We start from the raw sequence: 24,804 nt of genomic DNA on the forward strand, positions 1-24,804 counted from the left end.
GAAGCCAAGACACATGTTAAATCTTCACATGCACGTTGCTTTGCACAGGCTTTCCAACATGCTCTGCAGACATAGTCATATCTGATCCAGCTGTGCAAGTAGGGGTAGAAGACATGATAGCTGCAAAGCAACTGATAATATTAAAACATCGAGATAGTGAGCTCCGAGAGATGTTTTGGGGTTTTTTGTGAATTTTTTTTATGCCCATTGAAGTGAGGGATCTTCATTTTCTCTCTTTAGACTGAATGTCAGCATTAAACACTCCCAGATCACATTTAGCACAGATATATAATATGGAGATATCACCTTACACTCCTCCATTCTCAACACCAACTCACTGTGCCAGTACTTCCATTCTCTACATTCACTATTGCTTTGGTCTTTGTGTAAGATTCCGGAGTTGGTGCCAATTGTTCCAGGCTTGGGAAGGTTTTAGCAGATTAAATGACCATAGAACTACATAGTATTACATAGTATATACAGCGCAGAAACAGGCCATTCGGCCCAACAGGTCCAGGCCAGTGTTTATGCTCCACGCGAGCCTCCTCCCCTTCATCTCACCCTATCAGCATATCACTGTTATTCAGTGATAACTGAATTATCAATTCGCTTATAATCCTTGTAGAAATTCCAAGCACCAAATCGATAGCAGTGAGCTTCAAAACTGGTTATGTGCAAGGTTCTGGAAGCCCAGGGGTTATAATGTTCTGGTACCAAATGCTGAGTGGAAGGATACAGGTTAACATCGCAGCCACTCACATAGTGAGTTCTGGATCTTGGCCAAGTATTCTCTCAAAGGGCATGTAAAAAGGCACATAAAACAGTAGATGAGTCACCGTGCCGAACCTCTCGGCAACCAGCTGTACAGCAGTATAGTTAGAGGCTTGATAGGCAGTTACATGTCCACTCTGCTTCGCTTGGAAATGGTCAATAGTGTCTGGTTGGCACAAAGCCAGGAAGAGGAGAACAAATCCGTTTTTTAAAAAAGGGAAAAGTAGATTGAAGATAAAGAAAACTCAGAATAAAATAAAGGCATGAGATTCTGCATTTTGTGTCATGGGTTTTGTTGTTTATAATCCCTATTCCCTTGAGCACCATGACATTACCTAACATTAACATTGTGTGGTGTGAGTCAAAACCAGGGCTATTTTACACCACTTTAACAACATTAACTGTGAAACTTCAAAATGTGAAGACTAAAAATGGTCAGAAAGGTCCAAAGAGGGAACAGGAGTGTTCCATAATATACAATGTGAGCCAGTCTCCTATATTAATGGCTTGCCTGCTATGGTGTACCATTTAGCTCCATTCGTCACACCATCCAGGAATTTCATCTTACATAAATTCCCTCTGTACATAGTCTTATGGTTAAAGGAATAGATTTTTGCCAAGTATTTAAATACATCATCATCGGGACTCCGGCTGTAGTTGTTGTTACCTGTGAAGGATAACGAAAGTGACCGTTCAATAATATTCACTTCAGATCTTTTGTCATGACAGGAATAAAGCTTTACACAGAACTTTTTCAGAAAGGAAACTGATCCTATTTTGCCAAAAGGGCAACCTACACACAAACTCACCTAAAATATATAACATATTATAGGACAGTCAAAAATGATTAAAAATTACTTAAGCTCGCCCAATGGCTTCACTGATAAAAGCATCACCCAGTGTGATACCAAGCCAAATAGACTAGGAATGTCTCAGGCCTAGTCTCCGCTTTGTAAACTCAATTCCATCAGGCAGTAGTTGGAACAATGTTTTTAATTCGTTTCTGGGATGTGGGCGTCGCTGGCAGGGCCAGCATTTATTGCCCATCCCTAATTGCCCTTGAGAAGGTGGTGGTGAGCCACCTTCTTGAACCGCTGCAGTCCGTGTGGTGAAGGTGCTCCCACAGTGCTGTTAGGGAGGGAGTTCCAGGATTTTGACCCAGCGACGATGAAGGAACGGCCGATATACTTCCAAGTCAGGATGGTGTGTGGAGGTGGTGGGTTTGGGAAGTGCTGCCGAAGAAGCCTTGGCGAGTTGCTGCAGTGCATCTTGTAGATGGTACACACTGCAGCCACGGTGTGCCAGTGTTGGAGGGAGTGAATGTTGAAGGTGCTGAATGGGGTGTCAATCAAACGGGCTACTTTGTCCTGGATGGTGTCGAGCTTCTTGAGTGTTGTTGGAGCTGCACTCATCCAGGCAAGTGGAGAATATTCCATCACATTCCTGACTTATAATTGCTACATTATGAGAGCTAGCTCAAAATCTGCTAGGGTTCCAGCTCCCGATCACCATTCAGTGAAACCTAAAGAAAATGTGAGTGGATGAAGATTGAATCAGATTCAGATGTGATTCCCTCTCACAATAATTAAGAAGCTTGCCAACACTCTACTGTTGGCTCACATAACAGGGGGGAAAAAACTTGCATTTTTAGAGTGCCTTTCATGTACTCAGGATATCCCAAAAAGCTTCACAGCCAATTAAGTACTTTTAAAGCATGGTCGCTGTTGTAATTTAGCTTGATGCGGCAGCCAATTTGCGTACAGCAATGTCCCACAAACAACGAGATAAATAATCAGATAATCTGTTTTAGTTGTGTTGGTTCAGGGATAAATGTTGGCCAGAGCACCAAGAGAACTCCCCTGTCCTTCCTTGGGATCTCTTACGTCCACCTGAGATGGCAGATGGGGCCTAGGTTTAGCGTCTCATCCAAAAAATAATACTTCCAACAGTGCAGCACTCCCTCAGTACTGCATTGAAGTCAGTCTAGATTATGTGCTCTGGAGTGGAGCTTGAACCCATGACCTTCCCAACTAGACATATAGCTGCTCCATTGTAAGGATAGAAGGAATGTTTGGTGAGTAAGCGGCAGAAATAACTGCCTATGCTACATTAGATTGGTTGTTGGTTCATATAGGTGGGGAGTCAGGAGGAGGTCCATTCTCTCTTTTTTCTTGCTGTGAATAGGCACCAATTTAGGGGGATGAAGTGGCCAGCGTGCACTTGCGTGGGATCACATGTGGCAGGGATGTGGGACTCAGATGCAGCTGACTGAGGAGTTGTTACAGTTTAAGATGTGGATGTAAGGCGGGTAAATGAAGTTGCGGTACAGGCCAGCCCGGGTCTAATTGAATGGCGGAGGAGGCTCGAGGGGCTGAAAGGCCGACTCCTGCTCCTATGTTCCAGTCAGTGACCTGGGACCTAAAATTTATAAGCAGCCACAACTTTCCTCTGAATGACCTGAGCAATTTCTAAGTTGCCACAGTTATCTGGATTTGCCTATTTAGAGCCGTGCCTTAAAGGCACAGGGCTGATTAGCAGCTAAATGCCACAGCCATGTTCCAGGCTGAGACTTCCCATGAGTAAAGCCATCAGGATACACTTCTCATGGGACAAAATCTCTATTTTTGTCACAGGCATCATGAGGAAACCGATGTGGGGTGGTAATCCTCACCATAAAAAAGGGAGAATAAATGTTGTTTTGAATCCGTAATAGGGAAAGAAACAACATTAGCAACGCTGAGGGTGGTGGAAGCAGATTCGATAATAGCTTTCAAAAGAGAATTGGATAAATACTTGAAGGGAAAAAATCTACGGGGCTACGGGGAAAAAGCAGGGGGGAGTGGGACTAATTGGATAGCTCTACCAAAGAGGCACGATGGGCCGAATGGCCTCCTTCTGTGCCGTATCCTTCTATGATTCTATTCTATTCTATTCTGACTTAGGGTCGCCACTGACAGAGAAATTTGAACGCTTGTTACCCCGGTCTTTAGCAAGCACGTCAGTCCTAAGCCCCAAAGTTGTGCACGAATCAGCACCTATTCATGGCTGGACAAACCCTTCTGCTTTCTTGTTTTTAGTCATCTTGTGGCTAGAATTTCAGAGTTCAGATTCTCTCTTGTGAAGCGCCACTGCTGTGTTAACAGTTGGTGCTGGCACCTGCTTTCTCTTATCTCTTGCTGGTGTGTTAACATGAGAATATATTTTTTCAACACACTTTGCCACCTATAATAGGAATTTCACAGAGACTGTCAGCTCCATGTCGTGCAAAGCTTCAAGCAGTCCGGCTACATTGAGATCAATAGAATGTCTGCTACGAACAATCATGACATTCATTTCGGACCATTCTGCTGTGTGTGTCACGGGGGGCCTAGGCTTAGATGCGAAACAGCATGTGTGATCTCTTCCGAACGGGAATTCAAAATTACCCAAACTGTTCAGAATTGACACACGTTCAAGCCTTTCATTCAGGCTGCTGATCAGCTCAACCACAAACTGTTACAATCGTCTCTTGACGCCGTCAGCTTTTGCTTCAGAGTACAGAAGGTTGTTATCTCTGGCTTCTTCGAGCTGCCATTCTGCTGGGAATTCCGTGGTGATTCATCACCGTCTGCGGTCTTCTCGCTGCCAAGGTATGCATGGCTTCAACATCAGACAAACTGACAGGCTCCTTTTCAAATGCCCACGTTAAAGGCTCCAGCTTTGCCAAAAGACCTTGGGCTATGGGCTAGTGTTTTGGATCTTTTCCCTTACCCACAGGATGCACTAAGTCGCTGAAAGTGCCCTCATAGCATCCCATAGTTCTCATAACTGCTCACGGTTAACTCACCTCAGCTGCAAAAGTTGTTTAATTTTGCTTTATCATGCAAACTCTTCAAATCAGCTTCTAGACTAACCTTCCGCGCAGCAATGGAGTAGTGATATCTGAATACTACTGTTATTGTCTCATCCGCAACCTACAATGTCACATTGGGCTTAAACCTCCCTTGTAGCCAAGGCATGGCAGTGATCTGCAACCAGCAGTTCTCTGCCTGCGCTCAAAGTGAAAATGACCCCATTCAACATTAATCATATATCTGGTCAAATCTCTGGTGCTTTGGCTACAATATCTTGTCTAGTGTTCATCACTAAAAATAAGCGCTATTATTTGAGAACTGACATTACTCCAGTGACAATTCAGCTTGTTAGTATTTAAAGCTACATCCGCTGAAGGGGTTCATTAATTGTCTGGCTCGGCCAGCTGGTATTGGACAGGAAAAGGTCCTGGGTCTCACCCACCATAATGTGGAAATTCACCTAAAACTTCCTCCTTTACTACAGAAGCCATGCAGGCTTCAAAAAACAGAAGAATCACCGCCTATTGAGGCAATGATGTAGGTTGTCATTACCTGCAACTTTTTGCTTCAAAAATCAACAACAGGAAGTGGAATATTTTCAATGTATCAGCTAAACTCCAATACTTTTGTTTTGGCTGAGGTTCTACCAACTACACAACAATTAACTCTGTAGGGGAGTGGGACTAATTGGATAGCTCTTTCAGAGAGCTGGCACAGGCATGATGGGCCGAATGGCCTCCTTCTGTGGTATGACCCTATGATTGAGTCACTTAATCTGGTTACAACAGAAGGGGTGATTTTCGTGCTCACGTGCTTCAGGGAGCTGCAGGTATGCGGAGTATTCCTGCTCCCACTAAAGTTGGCGACATCATACTTTAGAGGGATCTTAAACTATGTAGCGTGTAAGGGTTCTCCAGAATCCCTTTCCTTGTGTTTTTGCTGCCATTGATCAGGAATGCTTTGCCACGGGGAGTAGTTGAGTCAGAGCCCATTGCATCTTTTAAGGTCAAAATGGATGAGTATTTGATGCGAAAGGCGCTAAGGGGAGAACATTGAGTACTGAGGTTAGCACAGGGCCGGCACGGATACAATGGCCTCCTTCTGTGCTTTAAACTGCTATGGTTTATATAATGGCCCAGAAATTCGGGTCTCCACGGGTGAGTACGCATGGGGTACTCACCCGTAAGCCCAATGGAAGTGCCGGTTTCGGGCATGCACTGCGCATGCGCGGGAAACCGGCACTTCCGTTCCCTTGAAAGAAGGGGATCAGAAGTCGAACGCGTGCGCAGGAGAGGCAGCGCGTGCGCATCGAACTTATGTTTTTTTTGCAGGTTTTCCCGGGAAGGTAAGTTTCCAGAAGTTAAACATTTAAAAAGCAGTCGCAAGGCCTGCTTTTTACAAGGTAAGTGGTGAATTAATTAAAATTAAAATGTTTTTTCCACAGGTTTATTATTTTTAAATACTTTAAAGAAAGGTAAGTTTATTTTTAGCCCCGTTAGAAAATGTAATTAACTTTTTCAAAAATTTAAATTATTGTCTAAAATAGTTATTTCATGTAATTTATAGTTTATTTTAAAAATGTGATTTTTTTTTTTTATTTGAAGATTTAGTGATGTTTTGGGGCTTTTTAAAAAATTTATTTGAAGATTTAGTGATGTTTTGGGGCTTATAGTATTTATAGGTTTGACAGGTCCTGTCAAACTTATGAATGAAGCATTCCCTGCTGCCATTGGCTCCCCATGGCCCACGTGATCCCAGGGGACGCATCGAACTAACTGCGCCCCTGGGATACGCAAGCACTGCGCGCTGGCAGTTGGAGCAGGCCCAGGATCGGAATTCCACGCGGGCCCAGAGCTCAACAGCCGGCGCGCTAGATAAGTGCAGGTCGGGGGCTTGCACCCGCGGGAAGCCCCTGACCCGAATTTCTGGGCCATTATAATATAATCTGCTGCCCCCTGTACAATGCTATAAAAATAAATACATGGATTTTTAAATATTTTTTGTCAGTATTTGTCTTATAACCACTTACATTTTTACTGAGGTGATGCTTTTTTAGCAGCTGCAGATGAAACATTCTTTAGTGTCAACCTTAGCTCAGTGGTAGCACTCTTCTTGTCTTTAGAGTCAGAAGATCATGGCCTAGAAATTCAGTTGGCGCCACGCCAGGGCTTTAGCGCCGGAAAGTTAGCGCCGGCGCTAAGTCCCCCTGCGCGCGCCAAAAATTCAGTAGCGCCGCGCCCAAACGGCTGCCGGCGCTACTGAAGGGTGTTTGCGCCTGAAAATGGGCGCTACCTGCCGCATTGCGGCGCTATTCCGGCGCTGCGGTGCCCGATGCGGTGCGGCAGGCTCGGGAAGTGCAGGCCTCCTCCTTCAGTTAAGGAGGAGCTGCCTGCACCCGCCCGCTGGCCGGTAAAATCTTCACAAAAATGAGCCCGGCACCTCGGGGAAGTGCCGGGCTCGCAGCCCAGAAGCATCTGTTCCGCGGGGGGGGGGGTGGAGGAGTTCGGGGAGGGAGGTGCGGGCAGGCGGCCGGCGGGAAAGCGGCCGGCCGCCGCGCGACCTTAATGCGCCGGCGCAAACTCCTGTAAGACTCGGTTGCCAGAGTCTTAGTTGCGGCTGCCACGGGCGAGGCGGCCGCAACTCAATTTCAGCGCTGGGGCCCGTCACCACGGCAACCGGGACGCTGCGCACACCGATGACGTCATCGGTGCCGGCGCAGCGCAACCGGTCTACCGCCGATGGTAGGGCCCCAGGGAATTTCTGAACCGGCTGTAAGTCCAGCGCAATGACCTCTAGCGCCGCAAAATGGGCGCAAAGCCCACTCAATTTCTAGGCCCATGGGTTCAAGCCCAACTTCACAGACCTCAGTACATGATTTGTTTTCTTTGGAACAGAGGAGTCTGAGGGGAGATCTTATTGAGGTGTCTAAAATTATGAGGGGCCCAGATAGAGTGGGAAGGAAGGACCTATTTCCCTTAGCAGAGGGGTCAACAACCAGGTGGCACAGATTTAAAGTAATTGGTAGGAGGTTTAGAGGGGATTTGAGGGGAAATTTCTTCACCCAGTGGATGGCGGGGGTCTGGAACTCACTGCCTGAAAGGGTGGTAGAGGCAAAAACCCTCACCGCATTTAAAAAGTGCTTGGATGTGCACTTGAAGTGCCGTAACCTACAGGGCTACAGACCAAGAGCTGGAAAATGGGATTAGGCCGGAAAGCTCTTTGTCGGCCGGCGCGGACACGATGGGCCGAAATGGCCTCCTTCCGTGCTGTAAATTTCTATGATTCTATGATTTAGACCGCCACCTCAGTGCAGTACTAAGGAAGTACTACATTGTCAGAGGCGCTGTCCTTCAGATGAGATGTTAAACTGAGGCCTTGTCTGCCCTCTCAGGTGGATGTAAAGGATCCCAATGGTACTTTTTGAAGACGAGCAGGGTACCTCTCCTGGTAGACTGGCCAACATTTATCCCTAAACTGACAGCACCAGAACAGATTCACTGGTCATTTATCTTAGTGCTCTTTGTGGGACCTTGCTGAGCGTAAATTGACTGCCGTATTTGCCTATGTACAACAGTGACTCCACCAGAAATACTTCATTTGCTGTGAAGCATTTTTGGGATGTGAAAAGCGCTGTATGAAAGGCAAGTTCTTCTTTCTTGCAGTGGTTTTTGCTTGTTAAATATGTTTTTAGAAGTCCCTGTGAAGCTTTCTTAAGTTCTGCTCTTCTTTGGCATTTTAAACCTATGCCAAGCATATTACAGGGCACAGTTTTCATGATTCAGTGTTTGGCTTTTGCTCATTTGTTTGCGAATATATGACATGATTGACGTAAGAAAACTACTAGGCACTTGGTCTAAGTATTAAACAAGGCTTTAATCAACTGCTTTTCAACATGGAGATCTAGTTGTGTCCTTCACTAGTTCCTGTTAAAGAATGTCCTGAGCAAGCTGGGCCCATGCCCGAGTATTTATACTCTCCCTGGACAGCGCCACCAGCAGGCCGCCCAGTATCATTTCATAAGTCATTTCCACATGAATGACAAGCTTTATGTCAATGATGATGGAAATTGTATCAACATGCGTCATTGTAGTACTTGCATGTGATGTATTTGTGACTAGAACGATGCACAGCTCCCCAAACATAATGGGCTAGATTTTCAGTATAGACAGTTTTGGGGCGCTAACCTTAGCGCCCGCCCGAAGTTAGCGCCCGCCCCAAAGTAGCGCCCCGTTGCCGGAAATTCAGTGGCTTCGCCCTAAGAGAGTGGTGGAGCGCTAAAAGAGGCGTTCCACTCCTATCTTTAGGCGCTAAGCCGGCGGTCCAGAGGGATAGCGCCCAGGCGGGGCGCAGCACGGGTGCGGTCATTTTTGCACTGACAGCAGACCCCGTGGTGCCGACCAGCTCTTAAAGGGGGAAGGGACGAATTGGTCTGCTGCCACGCCCTGCACACTGCAGCCTTGCAAAGAGGCCTCAACACTGCTGCTCAGCCCCAGGGAGTCATGGCAACGCCAGAGAAGGCCCGTCAGCGTGCCCTGCGCTTCTCAGAGGGTGATCTGGACATAATGGTCACAGCTCTGGAGGTGAGGCGCAAGATCTTGTTTCCAGAGAGTGGGAGGAATCCAACCCACCATGACTACACCAAAGCCTGGAAGTAGATCGCCCAGAGGGTGACGTTCACCGGCGAGGCCCCCAGGACCCACAAACAATGCCGTAAGAAATACAACGATCTGACCAGGATTGTGAAGGTGAGTAGCCTTTCCAGTCTCCTCCTCATTCTTGCATGTACACCTGACATGATGGGCAAAGGGACCTGAAAGTCCTATTGGCCTGCCCTCAGCCAGCAGCATTGGGACAGTCATGAGCATCAAATGGCCATTCGGCACTCTACACTTCGGCCAAGCTATTCCACCATGGGAGGCAGTGCACAGTACATCAGGGCTTCACTCTGTCCAAGCTATTCCACCATGGGAGGCAGTGCACAGTACATCAGGGCTTCACTCTGTCCAAGCTATTCCACCATGGGAGGCAGTGCACACTACATCAGGGCTTCACTCTGTCCAAGCTATTCCACCATGGGAGGCAGTGCACACTACATCAGGGCTTCACTCTGTCCAAGCTATTCCACCATGGGAGGCAGTGCACAGTACATCAGGGCTTCACTCTGTCCAAGCTATTCCACCATGGGAAGCAGTGCACACTACATCAGGGCTTCACTGCGCACTTACAGCCCGTCCTTTCTCTTGCAGGCTAAAGTAGCGTTTAATCGCCAGGCCCGTGCCAGGGGTGGCCGCGCCAAGCTGCAGAAGCTCACTCGGCTGGAGGAGCGCGTGTGTGTGCTCATGGGAGCCCGTGTGATTGTCCCCACAGCGTGCGGTGTATCCGACCCTCCACTGCCCGGCAATGGTAAGGACCTCGCCTTTTGGCCCTCTCGCGTCGCACTGGCCCATCCGAGCTACCTCCTTTGCCACTGTCCCACCAATGCGCTGAATCCCACCAGTCCTAACTCCCTCGCTGATGCCGTCTCCTCACTCTGAAGCTACTCTTGTGCATTCCTGCTTTCAGCTGGTGACGACAAGGACCCTGAAGCTGCCAGTGACAGCACCTCCGACCAGGAGGAGGAGGAGGAGCAAGCCGGACCTTCGGGGGAAGAGTCACGTCCCGCAGGAGAGGAGGAAATGCTTGACACCTCCTCACTGGACGAGTGCCTGGAGGAACTGTCGCAGGGCAATGCAGCTTCTGGGACCAGTGGCGTCCAGCCACCCAGCAGCCGTGCGCGTGGCCTGCGGCCTTCCCCCCAAAGGGGGCAAGGATCAGAGGGGAGTGCTGCTGATCGGCACACTCGCCGTCACCAACGCGGCAAGGGTCCCCTAGTTCGGCCCCCTCCTCCCCAGCGGGAGAGTCGCGACTCCAGTCTGGACACCTTCACTTCGGAGGAGGTGCGGAAGCTGGATAAGATGGCCGACGACTCGGACCGGCGCCACACGGAGCTCATGAGCGTGGTGGGGCGCATGCCTGAGGCCATCGAGTCGCTGGCGACCAGTGTGCGCGAGTTCGGGGCAGCAACTGCCGCGACTGGCCGCATGCTGACTGATGCCGTCAAGGCCCTGGCGGATGTGATGCGCGCGCACACCAGGACCACAGGGCCACTCACTGCTGCCACACGCGCTGTCTCAGGCAGGCATCGCCAGGGCAGGCGCCGCGCTGGACCATCCCAGCAAGCCGCCCGTCGGCTGATTGCTGCGGATCCTGCAGTGCGGGCCCGGCCGAGTGCCACCGCGCCACAGCACCAGCCAGCGCATCCCAGACGCCAGCTGGCCCACATTGCGCCATCCGTCGCCGCCATTCCCCCTCTGGGGCGTCAACGGCAAGCGGCTGCAGCTAATGGTGGCCAGGCTCAGGTGCGCCACTCAGCAGACGGCCCCTCGAGGCCCAAACGCCGTGTAGGCCGCCCCCCAGCGGCATCTGGCGGAAGGGCATCTGAGCCTCAGGCGCCTTCCCCCAGCCTCGCAGCAGCCACTGGGCAGAGCTTGCGAAGGAGCAGCAGGCAGGGCAGGGGAGGCAAAATGCTGGCCAAGGTCTCGCCCTCGCGGGCCACTCAGTAGAGGGTGTGGGCAGCTTTCCTTTAATATGGCGGTGGCCATCTTTATTTTGCCCATGGTTGTGCTTTTGGAGGGCTTATTTTTTGCATTAGGCCGACGTTGAGGCCCGGTTTGAATAAAGGTGGAGTGGCTCCTCCCCAGCTTGTGCGAGTGAGTCGTTTGTTGGGCTTTTCGTGGGGCCCGTTTATTGTTTTTGGGGATTCATGTGGGAAGGGCTTTTCATTTTTGTGCAATAAAAAATTATCTTTATTCATGCAGTCTCCATGGTTGTTCTTCTTAGTGTTTGTTGGCTTCGCCGGCTGAGGGCTTGCGGAGCGGCTGCATTCATCTTCCCTCATGGCCCCTGGCCATTCCCTGACAGGGGGCTTAGAAGTACCGTGTAATAAGGTGGCGTCGTGCGGCCCTTGGCCCTGGTCGCTCCCTCCTGGGAACGTACTCCTGCTCCTCCTCCTCCTCCTCATGCTCCTCCTGCTCCTCCTCCTGAGGTGCTGGTCCAACGTCAGGTGGCAGTGCCTGAGTCCTGCGGATAGCCAGGTTGTGTAGCATGCAGCAAACCACCACAAATTGGGAGACCCGGTCCGGCGAATACTGGAGAGCTCCTCCGGAGCGATCAAGGCAGCGGAACCGCTGCTTGAGGACCCCAAAAGTTAGCTCGATGATGTTGCGGGTGGTTTGATGGCTCTCGTTGTAGGCCTCTTCAGCAGCGGTCCTGGGCGCGCGGAGCGGGGTCATGAGCCAGGTGCACAAAGGATAGCCTTTGTCCCCGATGAGCCATCCTCTTGGGGAAGGCTGTGCCTGGAACATGTCATGCACAGTACTCTGCCGCAGGATAAAGGCATCGTGGCTGCTGCCTGGGAAGCTGGCATTGACTGCCATGATGCGCTGCTTGTGGTCACATACCAGCTGCACATTCAGAGAATGGTAGCCCTTCCTGTTGCGATACTGCTCGCCATGCTCCAGAGGGGCCCGCAAAGCCACATGCGTACAGTCAATGGCGCCCTGCACCAAGGGGAATTCACCGAGTCTGGCAAATCCCAATGCGCGCTGATGCTGGCTCTCGAGGGCCATGGGGCAGGAGATGAATTGGCTTCTCCTTCTGAACAGTGCTTCGGTCACGTGGCGGATGCAGCGATGCGCGCCATACTGGGAGATGTTTGCTATGTCCCCAGCAGCGTATTGGAAGGAGCCGGTGGCATAGAAGTTCAATGCCACCGTCACCTTCACTTCCACCGACAGAGACGTCCTGCACCTGAGCTTTGGCCGCAGATCTCGGCGAAGCAGGTGGCAGATCTCTGCAATCACCTCCTTTCGGAATCGGAGCCTTCTAACACATCGCGCGGCACTCATGTTTAGGTAGGAGCGCTGCTGGCGGTATAGCCTGACTGGGTAAGGCCTACGTGGCTGACGCCTGTAGCCCCCTCTGCCTCTAGCCAGGGCTGCCCCTCTCACAATGCGTCTGCGAGCCCTACGGACATGGCGCTGCAGCTGCACGTTGGCACCCCATGCAGCCCCCATCAAATCCTGGCAAACAGTCTAATTTCCAAATGGCCACTTGCAGCGCTATTGCCTGAGTCCAAAAATACCTGCCTCTTGCTGCTTGAAACCAGTTAGCTATCCTCCTTGTTGTGTCTCCAGAAATGCGTTGCACAAGACTGTTTTCTGAAAAAAGGATGGCCTTTATACTGGAGAGGACGTTCCCTTTAATTAGCGCCCCCCGGGGCCCGCGCTGGTTGTGTTGCGTTCCTTTTTCCAAACGCTCCGGCCGCCCGTCGCACAATGGGGCGGTCCGACTGAAGTTTGCAATCGGGGCGGCCAAAGGGCGTTGCACGAGGATGTGACGTCATTTTCTGCGCGCGCATCCGGGCGGGCGCTAAACTTTGCGCCGGCGCTAACGGGCAACTTAATTTGGGGCGGGGCGCAAACTGCGCTGCGCCCGGGCGCTACACGCATAGCGCCCGGAAATCACTTCTCTTAAGGCGCTAACTGCTGGCGCAAGCTACTGAAAATCTAGCCCATAAAGTCTTGGCAGGCACTTTTTGATGAAGAAAGCTCTCCATCAACTTTCAAGCAGACATTTTTTTTTTTAATGTCATTCTTTGAGAACATCCTTAAGTGGGCCTGTTTCTGGTTGAGGTGGGCATCACCTCTTACAGAAGCTTGCTCATTCAGGGATTCAGGGCCAGAGTGATCTCCTGGACAAGTTTCGATGGCTTAAATGGGTTGGAGATAATTTCCCAGATTTCCACCCCCCCCACCGCAAACTGGCCTGGGGTTTTATCTGGTTTCTCGCCTCTCCCAGGAGATCACTTGGTTTCGGGTGGGGTGGGGAGCGTATGTATCATGATACACAAGGTGTCGCAATTGTGTGGGACAGGCTAGATGGACCCAGAGGGTCTTTACCTGTCCGGCATTGTTCGTACGTTCGTATGAATGGCTGATGGCAACTCCAAATCCTCGGTCAGTGTGGCACACTCATTGGGAGAGAGTAGTAGAAAAATATCCAAATAATAACCCTCATCAACTTAAATTTGCCACTACTTTAGAGGTGCAAGTTTATGTTGAATACAGTCCCAACATGGACAATAGATAGAAACAGAAACAAAGAATGGAAACCTTCCAAAACACGTAATGGCATCATCAAATAACTGTGGTGGCTGCACTTGTAGTGGTCAGGGAAACACCAATGAAGAACTGACTGATTACTGAAGGCATATTGTTCACAATTATTAAGAAAAGCATAAAACACTAGGGGGAAAAAAATGAGTGGAATAAATCAATTGAAAGTTTAAATTTTTAACCTTTTTGTTACTTTCTCTCCTCCTCTCCCAAAGGTGCCAACTCATGCTAGACTATAGTTCCACATCATTGGCAGCCCTGAGATATCTCACCCAAGTGGCCAATTTCACATGTAAGCCACAATACAGAGTGTCGTGGGCTATTGTACTGGGGAGGCATCATCCTGAGACTGATCCTGTCTTTACCTGCCCTCACCAGCATGCCCCTTTCTAACAATGGGCCAACCGGATAGTTATCAAGACGGGGAACCGTGGCTGATTTTTCTTATTGCTAGCTTAGGAGCACACCGAGGCCAGTTGTTGAGCTCCTGTTGCTATCCTGGCTGAATTTTTTTTTTGAAACTCAGTAAAGACCAGGGGCTGAATGCGAGACATTCCTGGTCTGTATGGCTTCGTACTGTGCCATTGGGGTCCATTTTACCCATTGATCGGCAGTTTTGGAGGAGGGGAGACGTTTTAACTGTTTAAATCAGCATTTGAACAAGTCAAGCCCTGTAGATGTCATACGGGAGACTCTCACATGGCCTCCCACTAATTCGAACAGGGTCATTGTGGGCACATTTCGTCATTTAGAAAAGGCAGGAAAGTGTAACATGTAGCAGAGTAGAAATTTACAAGTTTCATACAGTGGTCGAACACGAGACTGGTAGTGTTCGTTGAGAACAGGCATGTTCAACATGTTCAGGCATGGGCTACCAAGCTCAGTGTTTTCCACAAGCCTATCGGGACTTCAGACTAAAAACACCTATTAGTCAAGGCTCTAAATGAAGATCAAGTCATGAATCCGAGACCAGTGCAAACTGCAATCTATACACAGGGCGATAGAGGCTAATTTTAAACCAAATCAAACTGTATAAAGTGCTAATATGAAAATCTCACCTTGGTTGTTATTATCATATGGATAAGCAGCCACTATGGCTCCTCCATGAAGACTAGCAGACAACACAAATGGCTCGCTATGAATCCACCGTATCACTGCCTCAGTTTCTGGCTCAAGAGGTGCAATGCTTTTTCCAAAGGGGTCAGGAAAATTTCTGTTTAAATCCATTTGATTACTGTTATACCTGTAAACGGGCACAAAGTACACGGAGGTTGCAGCAGTGCCTCTCTATGGTCGTCAGGGTTTTATAAAAAATATATATACTTTTATTCTAACAAGAGTCTTTTAGAAGAATGTTTCTTAAAGGGAAACTGAACTTTTTTTAAAATTCGTTTTTATGGGATGTGGCCGTCGCTGGCAAGGCCAGCATTTATTGCCCATCCCTAATTGCCCTTGAGAAGGTGGTGATGAGTTGCCTTCTTGAACCGCTGCAGTCCGTGTGGTGAAGGTACTCCCACAATGCAGTTAGGGAGGGAGTTCCAGGATTTTGACCCAGTGACGATGAAGGATCGGCGATGTACTTCTAAGTCAGGATGGTGTGTAACTTGAAATAACAACAGAAAATGCTGGAAAAACTCAGCAGGCCAGGCAACATCCGTGGAGAGAGAAATAGAGTCAACGTTTCAGGTCGAAACCCTTCGTCAGGACTCAGTGTGTAACTTGGATGGGAACTTGGAGGTGGTGCTATTCCCATGCGCCTGCTGCCCTTGTCCTTCTAGGTGGAAGAGGTCGCGGGTTTGGGAGGTGCTGCCGAAGAAGCCTTGGCGAGTTGCTGCAGTGCATCTTGTAGATGGTATACACTGCAGCCACGGTGTGCCGGTGGTGGAGGGAGTGAATGTTTAAGGTGGTGGATGGGGTGCCAATCAAGCGGGCTGCTTTGTCCTAGATGGTGTTGAGCTTCTTGAGTGTTGTTGGAGCTGCATTCATCCAGGCAAATGGAGAGTATTCCATCACACTACTTACTTGTGCCTTGTAGATGGTGGAAAGGCTTTGGGGAGTCAGGAGGTGAGACACTCGCCGCAGAATACCTAGCCTCTGACCTGCCACAGTATTTATGTGGCTGGTCCAGTTAAGTTTCTGGTCAATGCTGACCCCCAGGATGTTGATGGTGGGGGATTCGGCGATGAATTCAAGGGGCGGTGGTTAGACTCTCGCTTGTTGGAGATAGTCATTGCCTGGCACTGCTTATATAGTCAGACCTGGTTAATCCATATTTACTGGGAAATATGAATTCGTTGCATATTAAAAACCGATAGAATAATGAGTCATCAATTCATTATGTTGATATTTACGCACTTGTTGTATCCCTTGACTGTCAATAGAGCTGTTAAAGTAACTCCATCTTTTAGCTCGTGTACACTGACCAGCGAGGAAGATAGTAATAGTCATTCAAGAGGACATTGATGTAAAGTCTGTGGGTTGTTTAGTTAATTAATACACAGACTCCAAGAGTAACTTAAAACAGAACTTTACTATTCGAAGGTCAGGGCGAATCTGCCCAATAACTCCTGGCACAACACTTATATACTGGTGTGGTCACCGTCGGTATTACCGTATACAGAAGCCAAACAAAGTAGTGCCACACCTAAAATAGTTCTCTTAAAGGTGAACGGTTACATACAATAGTTCTCTTAAAGGTAGACGGGTACATACACTACAATCCTCCCTTTTTAGCTTACAACATACTTATTCCCCATTAAACATAACATATAATCACTTCATGTAAAACAATTCACAGATATAGTCTCTGCGGGAAACAGTTCACAGATTCAGTCTCTGCGGGAACAGTTCACAGATTCAGTCTCTGGTCTTGACTCGGTCCGAACAACATCTCTGTGGTGTAGCCGGTTCACATTTCTAGCGTGACTCATCCAATAGTCTTTCCCTTGGCTTAACAGCTTGAACTTCCGTCCTGCTGAACCAGCAGTGCTGACTTTTACAAACAGCTGGACTGCCTTGGTAATTTTTCCTACTTTCCAACTGATTTGGCCCCCTTCGTGGGCCCACGTGCATGATCTGATAGAAGTGATAATGATTTAGATGGTTATCGTCTTCTGCTTCGTCTTTTTCTTTTCTGCTTCTTGGAGACTCTCGGGGCTCCCTTATCCGTTGCCAGCTGTAGCACCACCATCTCCCTATGTTCCTTAGACTTTAAGTGCTTCATCCTGATTTCTGCACTTTGGGAGTTTTCATCACAAGCTGGGCAGACCAAGTCATCGTAATATTCCGTGTCACTCAACAGGTCATGGTAATATTCGGTGTCGTCCTGAGCTAGTCTAGCGAGAGGGCCTGCTACTTCTTCCGTACCCAACTGGACGTTAGCCAACTGTTGTTCCCTCCCTAGACATCTTTCCTGAAGAGACTTCTTCATGCATTCATATTCATCCCGCTCTTCCTGGTTTTCCTGCAAATCCTTCACTAATGACCTCGTTTGTGATTTCAATACTTCCCCTTCCCTCGGGGATTGATTGATCAGGCTATTCAATCCTTCTACTGGCGCAGCTGTTTCAACATTCTGCTGTTCACATTGACGTGATTCAGCGTACTTTTGGCATCCCTGTAAAATCTGTGTTGCAACCTCAGCTATTTCCATAACTTTTGAGAGCTCCGAACTCCTTCCCTTTGAAGATTGAAGCTCGTGTTCAGATTGTTCCCATTCGGTATCATAGAACTTTTTCATTGTTTTCATCTCTTGTACGAGACGGTAACTCAATTGTTCTAATTGTTGTCGTAATTTGAAATAAGTTTGAGTCCGAGCTCGGTGTTCTTCCGTCATGGATATGTCCGTAACTTGAACAGGCTCAGAATTTTCTGTCAAACTAGGTTGTCGTTGTTCGGTGGAGTTCTGCTCTGAAACTTTGTTCTTCTCTGGAGCATAAGCCTTTATGCATGCCTTCGTTTTTCCAAACTTCGTCGGCAAGTCCATTTCAGCCTTGTCTTTCATATTTGGGTTGGTCTTATCGTCATCCGTTTCAGAATCTGAGCTGATTGTCTGCACCGAGTCCTCACTCGTTATGGCTTTTAGATAGTGCCATTCCATGTCTATTTTCTTGATCCACTCCCGTCCTAGAAGTGGTGGTCCTCCCTCATGTAGTACGTATAAGTTCATTCTTGGGTGTTCTTTACCCCTATCTCTCACTTTGACTCTTATCTTTCCCATGGGGTATACTTTATGCCCCGTGTATGTCTGCAATACGAACTTGGTATCTCTTAAGGGTATATGTGAGAATAGCCGGTGGTAATCCCTTCGATTTATGACTGATAGAGCTGATCCAGTGTCCAACTCCATTTTCACTTGGATTCCAGCTATTTTTAGCATGACCCAGATAGTTTGTAGGTCAGCTTCCTTACTCACATTGTGAATTCTCAGACTACCCAGCTCCTGGCCGTTTGGGTCTGAGTCTGAATTCTGTTCGTCTGAACTCTTCTCAGCCACCTTGTGTACCTTGTTGTACTTTTCCTGTGATGGCTTCCTTTGGTTGTTGGTCCTTTGGTTGTTGGTCTTCTTCCCTGACTGGCATACCTTAGCTATGTGACCCAGTTTGCCACATTTCCTACATTCCTGGTTCTTAAACCAGCATTGGTTCTGGTCGTGTGTTGTCTTCCCACAACGATAGCATTTTGTTGTTGTCGAGGTAATTTGATCCACACTTAGTGCTGCTGTCTTTAGCTGCATTTCCGCAGTTCCCTTCGCTGCGGCTTTGTGCGATGCTGCAATAAGGACAGCCCTGTCAAGTGTAAGGTCGTTCTCTTCGAGCAGTCGCTTTTGCGTTCCTTCCTTTGCCAACCCGCACACAAACTTGTCTCGCAATGCCTCTGTCAGATTCCCTCCAAACTGGCAGTATTTCGCTAGTCTACGCAGTTCGACCAAGTATTCTGCATTGCTTTCGTCTTTCCGTTGCATTCTCGCATAGAATTTGAATCGTTCCGCCAACATCAACGGTGTGGGGTTCAAGTGATCCTTCAGAACAGCCACAATATCATCGAAAGTCTGATCCGCCGGTTTAGCTGGTGATAGTAGATGCTTCAAGAGCCCGTATGTCTTCGCGCCCATCGAGTTTAGCAAGGTTATAGCTTTGTCATCTTCTTCTATTTTATTGGCCTCACAATAGATCACGATGCGTTTCACGTACGTGGCCCAGTCTTCTACCTCGGCATTAAGATCGTTGATGTTACCACGCTTAGGCATCTTCCTCTCTTTCTGATAACACCCCGAATTATTTCTTTAACTTATTTTTTTTTTCTAAGATGGCGGTTTTCCCGCGAAAATGGCGGTTTCCCGTGCTTATCTTCTCTCCCCGCCCACTTCAATGGCGGTTTCCCGCTTCTGTCTTCTTCCCTGCCTAATGGCGGCTTCCCGCGTTTCTTCCCTAGCGGGAGGGGTACACTTTCCCCCACAGGCGACGGCCGCTGGCTTTCAGATTCACAGCCTGCGCGTCGGCTTCAGTGCTTTCCCTTTTCTCGGCAAGGCAACCGGCGCTGGGTACACCCCGTTGACGGCGAACAGGTTCAGCTGCTGGGCTGGCTCTCGCTCAGTTCCCCTTGCTCGGGCTCGGTCTCTCTCCCGCTCTCTCGGCTCTACCGGCGCTGGGTACACCCCGTTGACGGAGAACAGTTTCAGCCGCTGGACTGGCTCTCGCGCAGTCTCCCTTGGTCGGCTCTGCCTCTCCTGCTCGCTCGGCTCTACCGGCGCTGGGTACACCCCGTTGACGGAGAACAGTTTCAGCCGCTGGACTGGCTCTCGCGCAGTCTCCCTTGGTCGGCTCTGCCTCTCCCGCTCGCTCGGCTCCCAAACGCCTCTCCCAGCCGTCTCGCAGTCTGGTGCTTCCCTCCCCGGCTGCGGCTGAGTTTTTATATCTTCCCGCGCCTACGCTCCCGGTCGCAGCGCTTCGTGGCTTCGGTCGCTGCCCGGCCTTTTTCGCCGGTCGCGGTCTAGCTGTCTCACGACGCCGTTGCTTCCCCAGCCTGTCTGTACCGCGGCTTCCTTGCTCCACGCTGCCCCAGTCTCAGCGCCTCTGGGCCCGACTTCTGTCCGGCTCCTTTCCCCCTCGACCGTGGTCGAGTGCACCGCCCTTATCCTCCGGTTATTCTTTTTACTTTTCCCTTACTCACAGTCACCGTGGCCGCCTTGCTTCTCGTGCTGATCGGCTCACTCCTCACCGTGGCAGAAGGGACAGTCAATGCCTGTTGCTGATGGAAGTCTTTGTCTCTGAATTCTTCCTCCTTTCCAGCTCTGCAGACTCAAGTTTTCTCCCAGCAGAATGACGAGGGCGGTTGCCTCTTCTCGACGCTCGTTAACTGCTTCGGAATTATTGTTGCCGCAGGGTACGATCGGACTCGTCGCCACTGTAAAGTCTGTGGGTTGTTTAGTTAATTAATACACAGACTCCAAGAGTAACTTAAAACAGGACTTTACTATTCGAAGGTCAGGGCGAATCTGCCCAATAACTCCTGGCACAACACTTATATACTGGTGTGGTCACCGTCGGTATTACCGTATACAGAAGCCAAACAAAGTAGTGCCACACCTAAAATAGTTCTCTTAAAGGTGAACGGTTACATACAATAGTTCTCTTAAAGGTAGACGGGTACATACACTACAATTGACAGGCTGGTGAAATGGGCAGACACATGGTAGATGAAATTCAATGCAGAAAAGTGTGAGCTGGTACATTTTGGTAGAAAGTATGAGGAGAGACAATAAATGGTACCATTTTAAACGGGGTGCAAAAAGAGAGCGACCTGAGGGTGTTTGTACACAAATCTTTGAAGGTGGCAGGACAGGTTAACAAAGCAGTTAATAAAGTATATGGGATTCTGGGCTTTATAAATAGAGGCAGAGAGTACAAAAGCCAGGAAGTTATGCTAAACCTACATAAAACACTAGTTCGGCCCCAGCTGGGATAGTGTGTCCAGTTCTGGGCACCACACTTTAGAAAGGACATTAAGGGCTAGATTTTCAGTATAGACAGTTTTGGGGCGCTAACCTTAGCGCCCGCCCCAAAGTAGCGCCCCGTTGCCGGAAATTCAGTGGCTTCGCCCTAAGAGGTTGGTGGAGCGCTAAAAGAGGCGTTCCACTACTATCGTTAGGCGCTAAGCCGGCGGTGCAGAGCGCAACACCCGAGCTCGGGCGCAGCGCACGGCAGACACTCTGGTGCCAGTGGAAGGGTGCATGTGTTGTTTTCAAGGGGGGAAAGGAGGAGGAGGGGGAGGGGGAGGGGGAGGGGGAGGAGGAGGAGGAGGAGGAGGAGGAGGAGGAGGAGGAGGAGGAGGCCGGAAACATAAATACACCGTTCACAACAGCACACTGGATCCTTCCACACAACACATGCAGACTGCCGTTTATAGTGCAGGAGGAGTGCCCTTTAATTTGCGCTCCCCAGGGTGTGTTGCGTTCCATTTTACAAACGTTCTGGACGCCAGCCGCACAATGGGGCGGTCCGACTGAAGTTTGGATTCGGGGCGGCCAAAGGGCGTTGCACGAGGATGTGACGTCATTTTCTGCGTGCGCATCCGGGTGGCCGCTAAACTTTGCGCCGGCGCTAACGGGCAACTTAATTTGGGGCGGGGCGCAAACTGCACTGCGCCCGGGCGCTACACGCATAGCGCCCGAAAATCACTTCTCTTAAGGCGCTAACTGCTGGCGCAAGCAACTGAAAATCTAGCCCAAGGGCTTTGGCGAGGGTGCATGAGTTTTACTAGAATGGTTCCAGGGATGAGGAAATACAGTTACGTGTATAGACTGGAGAAGCTGGGGTTGTTCGCCTTGGAGCAGAGAAGGCTAAAAGGAGATTTGTTAAAAATCATGAAGGGTTTAGAGAGAGTAAATAAAGAGAAACTGTTTCCAATGGCTGAAGGGTCGATAACCAGAGGGCACAGATTTAAGGTGATTGTTAAAGAACCAGAGGCAACATGAGAAAAAGCTTTTTAACACAAGTCCTGCTGTGCTGCTCCATTTCCTGCTCTCGCCCTGAACTAGAAAATGTCATTCACTTTGCTTCCAATTTCCACCCTTCCCTCACCTTCACGTGATCCATCTCCGACTCTTCCCTTCCCTTCCTCGACTTCTCCATCTCCATCTCTGGGGATAGGTTATTGACAAACATTCACTACAAGCCCACTGACTCCCACAGCTACCTGGACTACACTTCCGCCCACCCTGCTTCCTGTAAGGACTCTATTCCATTCTCCCAGTTTCTCCGTTTCCACCGCATCTGCTCTGACGATGCCACCTTCCACACCAGTGCTTCCGACATATCTTCCATTTTCCTCAACTGAGGAATCCCCTCTACTGTGGTTGACACGGCCCTTGACCGTGTGCATTCTATCTCCTACACTTCTGCCCTCACCTCTGTCCCTCCCTCCTGGAACCACGATAGAGTTCCCCTTGTCCTCACCTTTCAACCCACCAGTCTCCACATTCAATGGATCATCCTCCGCCATTTCCGCCACCTCCAGCGTGATCCCACCACCAAACACATCTTCCACTCACCTCCCCTTTCGGCATTCTGAAGGGACCACTCCCTCCGCGATACCCTGGTCCACTCCTCTATCACCCCCAACACCCCTTCCACTTCGCCCGGCACCTTCCCGTGCAAGCGCAGGAGATGCAACACATGCCCTTATACCTCCCCCCTTCCCACTGTCCAGGGCCCCAAACACCCCTTCCAGGTGAAACAGTGATTTACTTGTACTTCTTGCAATTTAGTATACTGTATTCGCTGCTCACGATGCGGCCTCCTCTACATTGGGGAGACCAAACGCAGATTGGGTGACCGCTTTGCGGAACACCTCCGTTCAGTCCGTAAGGGGGATCCCGAGCTTCCGGTCACTTGTCACTTTAATTCACCGCTCCATTCCCACTCAGACCTCACCGTCCTCGGCCTCTTGCATTGTTCCACGGAAGCTCAGCGTAAGCTCGAGGAACAGCACCTCATCTTTCGATTAGGCACTTTACAGCCTTCTGGACTCAACATAGAGTTCAACAATTTCAGACTATAACCTCGGCCCCTATCATATTTATATTTTTTGTCCACACCTTTTGTTTGTGTTTTCTGTTCTTCTCTCCCACATGGCAGCTGTCTTCCATTCTGCCAGCGCAGTTTACACTCCATCTCGAGCCATCCTTTGTTACTTAACCTGTCCCGTTACCATTTCCTTCTGCCTTGAATATCTGTTAATGTCTCTTAACCTCTCCTGCCTTCTATCCTATCACAGACCTTCCCTTTTGTTCTTTCATCCCCTCCCCCCTTTCCCAGCCCCTACACTTGCTTAAAAATCTGTTCCATTTCCTGCTTTTTTCCAGTTCTGACGAAAGGTCATCGACCTGAAACGTTAACTCTGTTTCTCTCTTCACAGATGCTGTCTGACCTGCTGAGTATCTCCAGCATTTTCTGTTTTTAGTTCAGATTTCCAGCATCTGCAGTATTTTCTTTTTGCATTTAACTATTTCATTTAGTCATAGGCATGTCCACTTAGCCATGCAGCAATGGTTTTCAAACATTACTCTGTGTGGGGCGGGGGTCACCTACAAACATTGACACTTCCAAAAGACAGTGTCAAGCGATCAAAGGAGAACCATAACATCATTGCAGGAATGAATTTTAATTAGTACGTAATAAAGTACCTGCTACTTAATCAAAAATACTGGAAATAAAACAAAAACGTATTGACATACGGACGGATAGCTAATGACCTCGTTGACCATTTGACAGCCTGGAGTCTAAGGACTTCAGTTGAAAATCTAATGGCATATAGTCACAAAGGGGAAAAAAAACCAAGATGGAGGAACATACATGCTGGAACTTTCAATAAAGTTTTACCGTCCATGGGTCCCTATGCACCTTCCAACAATCGAACTTTCAAACCCATCCGGATTCATCGAGGGTAGAATGTGGATTCTCATGCTACCGATCAGCTTGGTGATGTTCTGGTCGTGCCCATAACTTGTAACCAGGTATTCGATTAAATGGAGCAGAATCTCCCTGCCAATGGGCTGCACAAATCACAGTAGCATTAAGCACTAGAAAAAAAACAACAGTCCGCCTCCATTCTAGCTTTCCGGAAATGGGGCACTGCTTCAATGTAGGCAACATTCTCATTTCTTTGATTTCAGTAAGGGATTGCCGAGCCTCATCTCCTCAATTTCCCCCATCCCAAACAAAAAAAATATGGAAATCATTTTTACATTCTTTAGTGCAAACATAAGAACATAAGAAGTAGGAGCAGGAGTAGGCCATACAGCCCCTCGGGCCTGCTCCGCCACTCAATAGGATCATGGCTGATCCGAACCCAGACTCACGTCCACTTCCCTGCCCACTCCCCGTAACCCCTAATTCCCTTATCAGCTAGGAAACTGTCTATCTCCGTTTTAAATTTATTTAATGTCACAGCTTCCACAGCTCTCTGAGGTAGCAAATTCCATAGATTTACTACCCTCTGAGTGAAGAAGTTTCTCCTCATCTCAGTTTTGAAAGGGCAGCCCCTTATTCTAAGATTATGCCCCCTAGTTCTAGTCTCACCCATCAGTGGAAACATCCTCACCGCATCCACCCGATCAAGCCCCCTCACAATCTTATATGTTTCGATAAGATCGCCTCTCATTCTTCTGAATTCCAATGAGTAGAGGCCCAACCTACTCAACCTTTCCTCATAAGTCAACCCCCTCATCCCCAGAATCAACTGAGTGAACCTTCTCTGAACTGCCTCGAGAGCAAGTATATCTTTTCTTAAATATGGAAACCAAAACTGTACGCAGTATTCCAGGTGTGGTCTCACCAGTACCCTGTATAACTGAAGCAAGACTTCCCTGCTTTTATACTCCATCCCCCTTGCAATAAAAGCCAAGATTCCATTGGCCTTCCTGATCACCTGCTGTACCTGCATACTAACCTTCTGTGTTTCATGCACCAGGACCCCCAGATCCC

At 49.0% G+C, this 24,804-nt stretch overlaps 1 protein-coding gene across 1 annotated transcript in view; it reads right to left on the reverse strand.

Moving 5' to 3' along the window:
• Positions 1-16: 16 nt before the first annotated feature.
• LOC147101707 (carboxypeptidase M-like) overlaps positions 17-24,804 on the reverse strand; it is a 32,637-nt gene continuing 7,849 nt past the window's right edge. The window contains exons 4-7 of the mRNA XM_085965144.1: positions 23,701-23,873; positions 14,878-15,062; positions 1,283-1,438; positions 17-90 (exon numbers count right to left, since the gene is read on the reverse strand). Of these exons, the coding sequence (XP_085821270.1) occupies positions 17-90; positions 1,283-1,438; positions 14,878-15,062; positions 23,701-23,873 (588 nt within the window). The remainder of the gene's footprint in view (positions 91-1,282; positions 1,439-14,877; positions 15,063-23,700; positions 23,874-24,804) is intronic.

The sequence above is a fragment of the Somniosus microcephalus genome, chromosome 23 (genome assembly GCF_052327205.1).
Source record: "Somniosus microcephalus isolate GS21.2 chromosome 23, FLI_Smic_1.0, whole genome shotgun sequence".
Lineage (NCBI taxonomy): Eukaryota > Metazoa > Chordata > Chondrichthyes > Squaliformes > Somniosidae > Somniosus > Somniosus microcephalus.